This window comes from Falco rusticolus, chromosome 2, assembly GCF_015220075.1.
Source record: "Falco rusticolus isolate bFalRus1 chromosome 2, bFalRus1.pri, whole genome shotgun sequence".
In the NCBI taxonomy this organism is placed as follows: Eukaryota; Metazoa; Chordata; class Aves; order Falconiformes; family Falconidae; genus Falco; species Falco rusticolus.
In genome coordinates, this window is record NC_051188.1 from 95,172,159 (window position 1) to 95,186,574 (window position 14,416).

The window sequence follows — 14,416 nt, forward strand, 5'->3', positions numbered from 1 at the left end:
CTACACAGAATCAAGAGTAGATAAAGTCCAGTATACATAAAAGTAAAGTAGCACACATGGAAGATAAACCATGAGTATATCTTGGAGGGCTTGAAATAGTTTCTATTCAGGGCGTCACCGTGGACTGCCCCTGGGAACAACTAAAATCCTGCTTCTTCCATCAGCTCCCGGAGCAAGATGAGGTCAGACAATTGTGGTGCAGCCCTGGCACAACACCACTTCATTTTATGTATCCCTCCCACGAGCCCTCAGCCGCAGTTCACCCCATCTCCCTCCCAGCAGCACTAGCAACCGTGTAAGTACTCGTGTGTGGTGTGGGTGCGTTTCCTACTTCACCCAAATCCTTAAAATGGACCTCTTAGGTGAAGGTCATTAACTAATACTAAGTAAACCCTCCCATCCTTTGCTATCTCAAACGGCTCACACCTCTTCACCGGCCCACCAGGGTACTGCTGGCTCATTGACTCCGGTCCTGCCTGTTCTCAGAGGGTGCAGCAACAAACAGGGGACAGCAGAAGATCGGGTAAACTGCCCTCTCTACAGTTTCCTAAACATTTCTAACCTTCACCACGATGTCTGAAATTGCTCTCCTTTTCACAATGGCATTTCTCCCACAGAAGGAGCTAGGGGGGCATACAACAACAAATCAGAAGAATAGGTCCTTTGCTTGTTGTTCATCGAGTAATTAATCAATAAGGCCACCAGAAACCTGTGGTGGAACTTCACAGGCATTAAAACATCAATACAGAAGTTAATTTAATGACCACTAGTACTGAGCAAAGTAAACTAACTAACAAAGCTATCTAGAGCTAACATTTCAAAGCTTTCAGGTTCTTGCTTGACTAGGCCCAGCATTTGCAACATTACAACATTGTTTTTAAAACACTGTATCAAAGAGGCACACATGCTCAAGGCAACATCCCCATCTCAAGAAAGTCACTCCAGCATTTTGAAAGAGAAGTAAAATATGTTTTGCTTTCTTGTGGCTTGTCAGGTTAAGCCACAGAGCCAGCCATTTTACCAGGATATGTTTTGTCAAATAATTTTCTCCTGCCAGAACCGAATCATCCTGTGCCCATGCCAGTCAATACACAGGGCATACGGTGACACACTGCTAGGTGACGCAAGCTACAGCAATAAGCAGATTTACCTTTTCTGGTCCTCCACCACCGTGAGACACAAACCCAGCTATAACCAACATGTTGTGGACTCCAGAAAGCTTAGTAGCATTCATTGCATTTTTCCAAGACTCATGAGGAAACATGTCCACCAGCCCTCCTCACCTGTTTCTTGGTTCCAGTGATTCCCTCTCACAGCAGCTTCACAGAAAAAGGTGTCAAGACTGAGCTGCAGGAACACCAGAAAAACATAAAAAAAGAAGAGTTTCTTCGTTTCCACGCTCTGCAGAAAGTGCAGGCTGGAGAGATCAAGAGAAGCAAAGAAGTATTGCGTATCTTAGAGCCTAGCAGTTCAGTTGTTGTGAACCAGTGGGGAACCACGTGGCCCATGACCTTGTTCTTAGCTTTTATCCACTTTAGGAAGCACTCCACAGCTTCCTCATACAAGAGGCAGATAAAGGATATGCTTAGACATTCCTCTCCCTTCTCGTGGGGAACAGCTGAGATTACTTACACTTCTAGGCAGTATGGGGCCACAAGCAACTTGTGCTGCTCTCAACAGTGTTCTAACATGCTTGAAGTTTGTTTTCAATGTTTTGAGAACCAACAACAACAAAAGTACCACCATGTTTTTAAATGCATGCTAAAAAAACCACAAAGCATTTCAAGCAATCTTAACACATAGGCAAATTGTATTGTTCTCCACCTTATTTACACTGAAAGATTCCATTTTATCCTTTTTCATTGGCAAACAATCAAAATGTTTAAAATAGAAGATGCATATTTTAGGAAATGATGCATACCAGATACCACCCACTGTCCTCTGAGAGAGCTTTGCAACTGTATCTTATGTGTTATTATTTGTTGCACATTCCAGTTACACAATGAAAGTACTTCTTGTGTCTTTTCTTTTCTTTTTTTTTTTTTAAAGCATGCTAAGGCACAAGAAGAAAGATCCTTTCAGCTCCCTCCTTGAGCTACACGGTTCTGTAACCAGCTCCGTGAAGCGCCCTCATGCTTGGTGGGTCAGCATCACCAGCAGCCTGGCCAGAGCTCCTTTTTTCTGTTCATATTTTGGCCTACAAAGCATGTACAGCAGTAACGATGTGCACGTTTTGGTTTCTGGTACCAAATCTCATTGAGATACTCTGCCCATAGCTTTTCCACTGGCCAATACCACCTTAAGCCAGGTAGCTGAATCTTCTTTTCATAAATGGGAAAACAAAGGGCAGCTTGGGTCCCCTAAAGTTTTTTTTTTGTTGTTTTTTTTTTTTTTGCCCCTCAATGCCACCAAAATTATTGTGCTGCTTCTGGAAATCCTCCGTGATCTTGCAGGTGTAAACTCACTCATTTCTCTCCACAATCCGATGTAATGGCTGTGAAATTTCCCCTGTTATCCACCAGTACTTGATAACAGTCACATATCTGGCTTGGGAGACTGCTGGTGAAGGAGAAAGGACAAGGAAAATGAGGTGGAAAGAAGGAAAATTAAATGCTTCTCCTCCCAACACACAGCGCTTTGAGAAGCCTATTGCCTCAAGTCCCTCGTTAGCTGCAGTCACACCCAGCCCAGGAAGATACACACGGGCATGCCCTGAACAAAGACACCCTTGGAGATTTCACCACCTCAGACTGATCTTTATTTATTCGCAAGAATCTGGAGTTACTAACATTTGTAATCCCTCTCTTAAGTTCTTGTATATACTTCATTCCCCAACTTTAAGGGAGAAAAAAGCCTTTTCACTTAGCACTGCATGGATCGTCCATGGGATACACGTATACGGTAGGGAACCATCTGCATACACTGGCGGTATTCCTTCTGAGGATGTGTGTATGTCATTTGACTGTTGTGGAAGGAAGAAAACCAACAGAGGAGATAAGGTAAGTATGGTGGAAGATAAATGCCAGAACGATCAAGCAGAAGGTGGAAAGTTCAGACAGAGGAGGTATGAACTCTTGGCCCATGTTACACTTTTCAAGGAGCTGTCTCGTCTGTGTTTATGCCAGACATCTATAGGGGAACATACAGTCCAGGTCCTCTGCCACCATGTTGTCCTGCAGCTTCTCAACTAAGCAGCCCCACCAGCTAGCACCAGCACATCCAGCCTTTAACTGCCTGCGACTGCCTCTGCTGAACAAGCCACACACAGTCACGGGCTGAGACTTCATATAGCCTCATAATTCTTATTTTGGGATGATACAGGACATTTATGGACACTTTGAACATCAGCTATGCAGATGGTGCTTATGATCTCTGAAGCCAGTTTAAGCCATACCTGACTTTAGATTGTCAGAACTGCCATTTTAAGTGGCATTTTCTATATCTGCTGATGCAGGTGCAGATACCATGCTCGTATTACAAGGTTCAGAAAACAAAAAATCCTGACAACTGAACATGATCTCAGTTTTAGGCTTTGCACAGAATGAAAAAAAAAGAATAAGCTGAACAGTGACTGAGTTTTGTGGAAAGGATTTTAGGGACACAAATGTTTGCAATAAAAAATTCAAAGAAAACAGATTTTGTTTAGATGTAAACATTCCCCTGCTGCCCTGGAAATACTAACAGAGCAACATTGTACTGAGACATGGGCAAGAAGCAAGTGTTCTTTAAAGTAAAGAGAGAGCAACAACCACCAAAAAAAAAAAAAAGCTAAAAGCACTTATTGAAATATTTCAAGTTTACAAATATATAAGGTATTGTAAACATGTTCCTGCTCTTTAAATCTTGGCTGCTGGCTAGCCCATAGCCCAGTAAACTGCCAAACTGCAAAAATGCCAACTGGTTTTGATGAGAATTCCCAGAGAAAAAAAGCAAGAAAACCCCAAACAAATAAAATATATTAAAAAAAAAAAGTGCTGGACCCCGATTACATGGATACAAACTTTATGTGCTTTATGCATACTGAATTCCATGAAAGGGTAAAAGTCAAACCTGAGTGCCAAAACAATAGGAGAAAAGTAACATCTAGCTTTATAATTTTTCCAGCTGAGTTTTCAGGGACATAATCATTGTAGAAAGAACTGCCAAAAGCACTCCCATAGACATTATCAACTGTTGCAGTCCCTGTTAAGCATATGACCTAAAAAACAGTTTGACAACTTCACTAGGCAACATTTCCACAAACATCTAGGCTGTTAGCGCTGACTCACATCCCTGCCCTCAATGCTTACAACAGTCTCCAGGCTTTTAGTTTTGATTTTACCACAGGAGTGGACAGAAAGACCTGCTGCCAGCACCACCAGCTTCTCAAAAACACAGGAGCCTCATAGGCAGCCAGGGAGTTTCCCATGTGCACTCCATGCAGCCACACTTAAGAGACATACTGAATTTCTTCATGCTAGACCATAGCAACTTGGCAGAACTACCTACACGGGGGTGAAAGGCTCCGTACATGCAGACACTCCAGTCAGACACTGCCTGTACCCATGGCTGGCCCTCAGGACATGCCTGCCGTGTTCATCAGATTTTTATAAAGAAAGCAAGTTGGTGAGACTATGGGAGAGAGAGGAAGATGAGAAAGCAATGGTTTAAGCCTAACTTGAAAGTCACATTGAATAACTAACAGGATTTCATCACAGCCCAGAAGTAATGATTTTGCTAAACTGCAGATGCGACAGGCTACCCCACATGCAAAATGTTCTCCTGTCATCTTACCTTTAAAGACACATCATCACTAATAAGGCCAAACTACTAACATCACCTCGTTTTTTCAGATGCTCCAAATTATCTCAGACCTAATTGCTGCACACAGAAATCCCTTTTATCTGACTCTACCTTTGCTAAAGCTCAACTCTAAACTCCCCAGCCATGTCAGCTTGCTCAGACTTAAGTATTTTAATCTCATGCCTAAATTGCAATACCTTTTGGGCTGTCAAGAGTCACACTGCACTGGTTTTAATTTGTTCTTTGTAATAACAATACCTATCAATCCAGCACACGAAAAAACACATCCGTGGAAAAAAAAAAAAAAATCCCATCTTGCTAGAAATCCCTAAAAACAGACTTAGCCAAAATTACTCCCTCAAAGTATGTGCTGCTTAATTCTAGTCAACTGTCAGAAAACTGTTTTCCGTAAGATGCTGGTCCTCCTGAACAAATCAATTCCCACGCATTTTACAAGTATTCCTACTTGGAAATTCCATCAGTCTTGGTGAAAAGCTTTGCTGCAACTTTGTACAAAGACACACATGATTTTTTGAGAGAAGCGTAAGAAATTGCAGCAACACTGAAAAGATGATATCCCCCCATTGTAAGTAATAGGACTTACAGAAATAGTATTAAAAAAAATATCCTGTGTATCATTGATTTATGCTGCAGATCACAGTTACTACAAGAGTAACAAAATCATGGCTCATTTCAACGTTAAATGTCTCACTGACACTTTATCTTCACACATCACTCAGTTAAAGGGTTGCCGACAACATCTGCTTTCAGACAGCAGGCATCTTCAGCATCTCCCTGTTGCCTGCATACCATTTAAGTGACGGCAATTTTAGCTTATGATCATCAAAAATAATCTAACCATGAATCAGAGATGAACAGAAGATATGCAATTCTGTACCACCCTTTCAACACAGCCAGCACATTGACTCAGCAAGGACAAGACATCAGAAGCTGTAAAGGTAAGATTCACCCAGTGCCAATCTGCAAAACCATGCAGTAACAAACTGTTAAAATTTGAAGAAACCCACTGAAGTCCGACATTTTTAACAAGAAACTTAATGGACAAGGAAATTTCACACAGAAGCTTACAGCACAGCAACAAGGAGGAAAGCACACATGCAACAATAAACCCCAAAGCAAGGATTCACAAGTACCACAATGAAATTATTGTGTGGCTCAAAGACTGCGATGAAGGCCAAGCTTACGAAGAAGGAGAAAAGAAAAAAGGGGGGGGGGAGCCTCAAAACCACTGCTGCTAATAATTTGAAAGGCAAGTTTCTTTACGAAAGCAGGCAGCCATTTTGAAGCAGCCACTGACACTGGAGAGCAAGGCAAAGCCTTGGCAATTGTCTACAGCAGACACAGAAGACAGGGTGGTCCAACCCAGCACTAACCAGGAAACTAGAAGGTGACAGAGTGCCAGGAAGGGCACCAGACTGTATGAAGGCTGAAGAGAGTAACAAACCCAATAAATTCTTGGCAGAAGGACTCATCAAAGAACATTAGGAAGTGTTTCAGACTCCAGCTGGGTATGCTGCTCCCAAATGGCAAGAAAAACAAAACTGTTGCTGCTTTGCTGCTCTGAGTCATTAGGTTAAGACCCACAGTTGCGCAACTCATCAGTAGGACTGAGGAGACCAACATCTATCTGTTCATCCTTCTTCACTCCACATTCCCCGCTTCCCATGCCTCTCCCCAGGTTCTGCCACTATTACAGCAATTCCTCAAGAGGAGATGCCTGCAGTGGTTCAGGTGTAGCAACAATGACGAAGAAATGCAGCAGGGACCAGCAAGTAACAGAGTTCCAATTTCTTAAAAAGAAAGCAGGACAAGGGAAAAATAGCACAAGTGATCTGACCATTGAGCTTAAGCCTCTTCTCAAAAATGAAAGGTACTTTTAAAACTTATAATTCAATCTGTAAAAGTGCTCTACATTCTACTGTATTGAATGCAGATGTCTCAGCATTCACTGGATCAGAGTCCCAGTTTTGAGGCCACTAAAATACTGGTATTTCAGTATAGCAGCTATTTCATTTTCACAGATCAAGGCCTGATACCTATTGTCATCCCAACAACTGGCAAAGATGAATAAGCCATGACAACTACAGTTACAATGTTATCAAGACTTTATGTAAAATATTGAAAACAAATTTCAAAGGCTGGGTTTTTTTCTGTCAATACTTAAGATTCGGTTGTGCTTTGATAACTGAAACCCAGAATTTTTTTAAAACATCTGGTGACGGAAAAAATGATTACAAAAGGGCAAGCAGCAATATAAGAACAAGGGAGGAACAAAAAGGCTAAGATTAAGAAAGCATTTATGTATAAAAATTTATTTAGATGGAATCACAAACAGTTTAGTATCCATTTACAAACACTTCATATTATGCATATTATTGAAACTATCAAGAAAGGTAAAGGAGAGCAGATAATGGCAACTTTTTCCTGAAACAACTAAAGGCATACCCTTACCATCATGCGCGTTACTGGATCATAGTATTACCTTGATCATACTCCCTAATATGCAAGGGAAAAGGAAAAAAAGAACAGAATACCGAGATGCAGAATGATTAAATCGTGAACCAGTGAATATGATTTTCATGAACACCAGACTACAAAGGTCTAGTCTGATGCTCAGGACCTCAAGTATTCTATGAGGATAAAAACAGAATAATAATTTAGGTCAAATATGATCAAGAATTTTGTAATGTGTAATTGGGCTATAACTGATTTCTGGCAACGACAGCAATGATTAATGCATTTTTCAGAGAAGAATGGAGAGGCGATACTGAGCCTCACAGAGCAATTCTGTTGACAACCTGAGTTATTATACCACGTGTATGATACTGCTTCAAGTCAAATACACATTTGTGTTGCAGATATTCTCAATGAAATTGTAAAAGTAAACAGCTGTAACAAGACAAGTTATGATTTATTTTTTAAAAAAACAAATATAGTACATAGGTTATTGAAGTGTCCGGTTGTGAACTGCAAAGATCCAGGATTGCACACAAGTTTGCCCAAATGAGAAGGGTTAATCTGCACATTAAATTGGCTTATACTTTCAAAGTAGTATTTTAGGGCAGGGTTCTCCTCCGGGAGGACTGCTCCTGACCTCATTCAACCAATGTTCAATTTATTCACCTTCCTGAATCTTTGCCCTCTTTGGATAGTCTGTGACAAGTGCTGCGCTGCAGGAATTCCTGTTTTCCAGCAAACTGGCTTGCTCTGCAGGTTTGTAGTCCATTGTTACAATTGCTGATTGGGTAAAATGAATTTCCTACGTCTTCTCTAGCACAGCTTGCAACGCAACAGAAGCAGAGGTAAAAGAATGCACTAGAATACCAGAGCTCCACTTAAACACCAACGGAGTCAGGCTGTTGGCACCAATGAGAAATTCTGTATTTAACAAATCTGCAAATATTTAAGATCCAAAGTTAGTCAGTTTTATAAATAAACTCACCCACTTAGTCTGACTGCCATCCCAACTGGCCTTCTGTTTTCATGGAGTCTGGAAAAAGAAAAAAAAAAAAAAAAAAAAAAAGAGAATGGTCTGAAGTCATACATACAGACATAGATTTGCAGGCATGAACCTCAGCTATCCTACGTATGTGCCAGTTATCACACTCAAACTAAAACTAGGGTTTCTCACTTTGTTCCTTCTGTGTAAAACAGTTACAGCTCTTCACCAGTGCCTTAGAGAAGACAGCTAGCTTCAAGCTGTCTTCCTTTACTTTGTCTTTATTGGTTAACCTTCTGTGCAACTGCAGAACCAGAGATACAGGCACTATTATCAAGCTGCAATTTAAGAAGCCTTCAACTGAAAGCGGAAATGAAATCCAGTCAGGCTGCCTAATGCTATCCCTTGAAATTATGAAAACAAAATCAGTTCAAACAATGTGAAAGAAAAGGTCTTTGTAAAACACCTCCTCCTCCTGACAGCATGAATGTGGAATTAGGTTCTGGCCGAAGCTGTGAACCCATGAAAGGCTATTCTCTTCCATTTTAATTCTCTGATTCTTTTGCCCAAACATGAAGGCACGTCTTACTTCTCTGAAGTAGTTTTATACAACATAATTAGAGCTTGCAAGGAGCTGGGGAGGGGCAGGGGAAACCCAGAGGTCGCCTCTAAGAGATCACCATTTCCTTGCTGCTGCCTTGCCAATGGTAAACTCCTGATTTATCCTAGGCCTCATCTACATTTAACAGCTGCTCAAACCATCATTTCAGTTAAGGACATTTTTCTCTTTTAAGCAGTTACAAAAGACTATGTGCTACCAATTAAAAACTGCTCTAATAATAGAAAGGCGGTTGAACCCACAATGAACAACTGCACAACTTTTGCTTTCCATTGTGCTGCTAAAGTGCTACTGTTTTTACAGACATTAAACTTTTAGTATTTTTAAAGTTACTCAGTTAAAATAAAACATGTCTCATTTTTCTTTACACAGTTTTGGAGGTGGGAGGAGGGAATCAATTCCACTGCTAAAAATCAATGGTGACATTTCCACGAAACCAAAGGGGATCGAGAGCTCTGGTGTACCTCAGCAGACAACAGTGCAAACCTCTGCACTGACAGACTGGCTGCGTGTGGAAGAAGTTACAAGTCTGGTTAACATGACAAACTGAAGATGCAGTCTTGAATGAGATGAAAACTGTAAGCCATTGCCCATCTGGTGCTCACAAAAGATCACAAAACAGTAACTGAGTAACTGAGCTGTTCCTGAGAATGGAGAAATCTAAACGGAGATATCAGAAAACGTTGCATAAATCTAGAGCATCAACCACAGAAGGCACCAAGGCCACAAGGCCTGCACTGGGACCTATTTATCTATATTACTGTGTGGTGTCTGCTCCCATTGTTGCAGGTTGGCTCAGTGAAGTCATTCTTGATAGGTACCAAAGCTGGGACTTGGTGTGACACACTAAACACTTCCAGATGCCCTGAAAAAGGGTCCTCCCTTTCCAGATCAGGCTAACAGAGTCAAACAATTTAGCCACTCCTCCGCACCGGCAATCTCTGGGAAACACTGAATCTGATGAGCTAGCAAAAACCCTTCAGAAACACAAAGGTTCTTCCTACAGTTCTAAAAAAGTTGTTTAGAAAGAAATAATAGCCAATATAACAGAATCTCCTTATCACCATCCAGCTGGCGTGAAACTCAGCGTTCAACATTTCCTGTGCTGCAGACTTCACAGACTACAGCTACTGGTATGAGAAGCAGCACAACCCCCAAAATATGCAGGCAGCCCTTTGTACCCACGGAGCTCGCTGTCACAGCCCAGGCAGTGGAAAGGGCAGATATTCCTATGTATGTCAGGGGTTACACCAATTCAGAGACCCTCGATGCCTATGCTGAAAGCAAAACCTTAACGTACACAAAATCCTACTTCCTTTAATCACAGACACCATCTTTTCCCACAGAACAGGCCAGACCTTGTGGATTAAGTCCACTAGTGGGTCCCAAACCAGGTTACATCTCCAAATCACAGTGAATTTGCAAGCTGGGGCCATTCATACTGAAGTTTATTCACATCAGTTCTCCCGGCCTCCACACAGCCTGCAACTACCACATGCTCCCATAGCAACAGAAGAGTCTGTACTCTTTGTCTTACATACGGACAACTGTATTGCTGAGAAAGTTAATTTTTTAAAGACAATTCGGGGGGGGGGGGAGCGGGGGGAGGGGAAGGAAAGAAAACCAAACCACTTTTCTTCTACCATCTTCAGGAAAATGTAATTATATACCAAGGGAGGGAATTAGCTGGGGTTCCTAACTTCCGGTGGCCAGAGCAACAAACGCTGCTAACAATTACTTGCTAGGAACGTGCTTTTTTCTCCAGCAATGCCCACACCTCCCACGGAGGCCAGTCGGACACCCGTGCGGCCCCATGACCCACCAGCTGATGCTGCAGCCCTAGGGCTAGCACGAGCGACAGGTCAGCGCTGCGACACGGGAGCTGCCAGCCAACTCAAGGGCGCCCCGGCTGCCCCCTTCTCCTCTTCCCCTCCGAGGGGGCCCCGTGCCCAGCCAGGGGAGCGGGGAAACACGCGGCCGCCGGCCCGTCACACCTGGGTTTTCTCCTCCTGCTTGGGGCTCTGGGAGGGCGGCGGCGGTGGTGGGGCCGGCGAGGCCTGCGTCTCGCCCTCAGCACGCGGCTGCCTGCTGACGAGCGACTTGAGGGGCGCCATCCACTTCATCCAGAGGTCGAGGTCGACGTCCCCCCAGGGCAGGTTGGGATCCTTGGCCGCCCGCCGCCGAAAGTCCTCGTCATAGTTCATCCACGAGGTGCCCCCGTAGGTGGCATGCAGCTTGCGGATGGTGTCCAGGTACTTGAACATGGCTCCGCAGCGCGCCGGGTGCTTCTCGCACAGCACGCTGGCGTACACCAGGAAGGCCGAGACCCACTGGTCCAGCGTGTCCCCCGGGCGCGGGCCGTGCTCGGGGGCCAGCTCTGTGTGAAGCAAGGAAAACAGGTCAATGAACTCCCCCCGCCAGATCCGCTCCTTCGTGGCCTTGGCCAGCTGGTAGCCCAGCGGCCGCCGCAGCCCCACGTAGGGGGTGGCCGCCGCCTCCGCCGCCTCGCCCTGCCCCGCCGCCGCGGCCGCCGGGCCCCCGGCCGCGCCGCTCGCCGCCGCCGCCGCCGCCGCCTCGGCGCAGGGGCTGGCCGCCGCCGCCGCCGCCCCCAGCGCGGCCTGCCGCTCCAGCCAGCGCGGGTTAACGTAGACGGTCCGCAGCCGCGGCGCGGCCCCCGCCGCCGCCCGCGCCGAGCCCTCGGCGCCGGGCTGGAGGCGCAGCACGGCCAGGGCGGCCGGCGCGCCGGCGGGCAGGTCGCTGCCCTCCCGCCGCGGGGCCGGCTGGGCCGCCGCCGGCACCTGGAGCAGCGAGGGCGCCGCCCAGGGCGGGGAGCCGCCCCTAGGCCCGGCCGCCGCCGCCAGCGCCTCTAGGCCCGGGAGGCCGAGCCGCGAGCCGGGCGCCACCGCGCCGAGCACCCATCGGGTCTCGGCGATCCCGGCGCGCTCCCGGGGGCTCCGCGACCTCCCCTCCTCCCGGCGCCCGGCGAGCGCCGTCCCCAACGTCAGGGGGGCCGCGATTCCGGCCCGGCGCCGACGGCGGCTCCGCCGCCTCCCACGTGGCATCGGCGCGGCGGCTCCGGGCAGAGCGCGCAGCGCGGGGCGGGGCCTACGGCCCGGTGGGCGGGGCCCGGTGGGCGGGGCGGGGCTGCCGCAGCGGCACCGGCACGGGCAGCGGCACCGGGTGGCACGGGTCGGGCCGGGACCCCGCGGCTCTGCCCAGGCGGGCGCGGCCCCGGTGGGCGCGCGGGTTAAGCGGCGCCCGGGATGTCGCATGGGGCTGTGCTGTTCGGCACTCCGGTGCCGGCCTTGGGGCATATAACGTATACACACACAGTCTCTCTCCCCATCTCAAATACATATATATGACTATATAGTGTATATATATACACACTATGCATATACACGATATATATCTAACCCCATATATATAGATATACATAGATATACACTCTATATGCAGTGTGTATATATATACATGCTATATATTGTCATATATGTATGTATATACACCCCCAAAACTGGGTGCCGGCTCCTTGTGTGGACTTCAGTTACACCCCCACCCCCGCAGCTGCTTCCACAGATGCCTCTGCAGGGCTTTCTCCTCGAGGAGCAGCTCTGAACACCGTGCTGAAATGCCTACAGATGGATCGCTGCCGCTGTAATGCAGACAAAAGTTCTGAAAAAAACATAACAGCTCTTCTGCCTCCACAGAAAAACTGGAAGAGCTGAATTTTAGTTTTCAGTCTTTTTCTCCAAAAAATCAAATCCCAGGAATTACAAAGTTAGGAGTTCTTCTGCAAGTAAACAGTAAGCTTTTTAAAATGCTTTTCTCCTTAAGGCACAAAGCTGTGGAAGGTTTTGTTGGCGAAGATCAAGGCAAAGAAGACATTAAGTAGAAGCATAGTATCATTTAGATTGGAAAAGACCCTGAAGATCATCAAGTCTAACCATAAACCTGACACTGCCAACACCACTACTAAACCATGCCCCTGTGTCCCTAAGCACCATGTCTTTTAAATACCTCCAGGGATGGTGACTCAACCACTTCCCTGAGCAGCCTGTTCCAATGCTCCATAACCCTTTTGGTGAAGGATTTTTCCTAACATCCAACCTAAACCACCCCAGGCGCAACTTGAGGCCACTTCCCCTGGCCCTATCAATTGTTACTTGGGTGAAGAGACCAACACCCACCTCACTAGTTCAGGTAGTTGCGGAGAGCAGTAAGATCTCCCCTGAGGCTCCTTTTCTTCAGGGTAAACAACCACAGTTCCTTTAGCTGCTCCTCATAGGACTTGTTCTCTAGACCCCCAACCCTGTCTGTGTCTGTTGTCACTTAGTCACTAGGTCATCTGCTGCTTTCAGCAGAAGTCCCACATCTTCCTTGTTTATTCTCTCACTGCTACTGCTGTGGCAGAAGCTGCTCTTGTTGCCCTTGACATCCTCTGCTGGTTTTACCAACAGCTGAGCTTTGGCTTCGCAAGCACCATGCTTGTATGCCCAGGGAATGCTTCTATAATTCTGTTCTATGTGCTAAGAGTAAAGATATTCCATGATAAAACTGATGGCCGGAAAGTCATCGTTGTCAGATACACTCATCCCTCAAAATATTTCTGAATTCTTACTACATTATATATCCATGTCACTCTTGCTCATTTTCAGAAATACAGACTTGAAAAGTTGAGGAGGGATTTTTCAAGTTGCAGAGTCAGCAGACTACTGTGTAAGGTGGTGACAGGCAGTCAGACAGAACAAAGAATAAACATCTTCACTGGGTTTAAGCTTTCATACGACCATGCAAACTGTTAGGAAAGCCTTTCTGGCTGCAGAAGTCAGCACATCCACTGCCTGGATTGCTACCCCCAGCTCCAGGAAGGACTGCCCAATTCCTTGACTGCTATTGCAACCTTATGGGCAGCAGTTACATGAACAGCTTTGCTTTGGAAGAGAAGGGCCGATGACCAATATTAGATTAACTAGTGTTGTCTCACTATTCCTCTGCATGTATGGCTGCACAGCAGGTATCTTGTGTCTGGAGGTTACTGCTAAGGTTTGGGGACTAGAACTGTCTTTTTGTTCTGTGCTTGCACAGTGCCCACCAGAGCCCCGGAGCCCAGCTGCATGGCTGGTGCTGCCAGGTCTCACAATAATGCAGGTCATAGTGCTAATAAACAGCAACTTTAACAATAATCACTAAGTGCTTATACAGCTGTTGTCCCTGAAAGATACAGATAGCAACTCAGACAGGCAGTGAAACTGTCTACACGAAGCACCTCTATATGTATTTACTCACTGAATTGCAACTGTGATTCTCCAGGTCTCTGTGTCATTAAAACTATACTCCAGTTTTTCATGAGGGCTCTCATGGAGAAAACCAGCTGGGCAATAGTAAAAAAAGCAGGTGGAAATAAGAATGCTTTGTTCCCACTTAGAGTAGTTACTCATAAGCTGACGTATGCTCCTAACATTGCACTTACCTGATAGTTTCTGTCTCTCTTCACAGGTTGTGTATGCAGTGTGTAAAGACCTGAGTCTGCACTTGGAGGTTTGCCTGCTGGC

The 14,416-nt window shown here is 45.8% G+C and overlaps 1 protein-coding gene across 2 annotated transcripts; it reads right to left on the bottom strand.

The window, feature by feature from the left end:
* Nucleotides 1-2,728: 2,728 nt before the first annotated feature.
* LOC119143313 (forkhead box protein D1-like) lies at nt 2,729-11,947 on the bottom strand. Of its 2 annotated transcripts, none has more exons than XM_037377474.1 (3): nt 10,856-11,947; nt 8,246-8,293; nt 2,729-2,962 (listed from the first exon to the last, which is right to left on the bottom strand). In XM_037377474.1, the coding sequence occupies exons 1-2, from the start codon at nt 11,921-11,923 to the stop codon at nt 8,285-8,287; spliced, it is 1,077 nt and encodes a 358-aa protein (XP_037233371.1). In that variant the 5' UTR covers nt 11,924-11,947; the 3' UTR covers nt 2,729-2,962; nt 8,246-8,284. The 2 variants fall into 2 exon arrangements, with proteins under 2 accessions (XP_037233371.1, XP_037233370.1); XM_037377473.1 differs by lacking the exon at nt 2,729-2,962 and adding an exon at nt 7,096-8,159.
* Between the last annotated feature and the right edge of the window lie 2,469 nt (nt 11,948-14,416).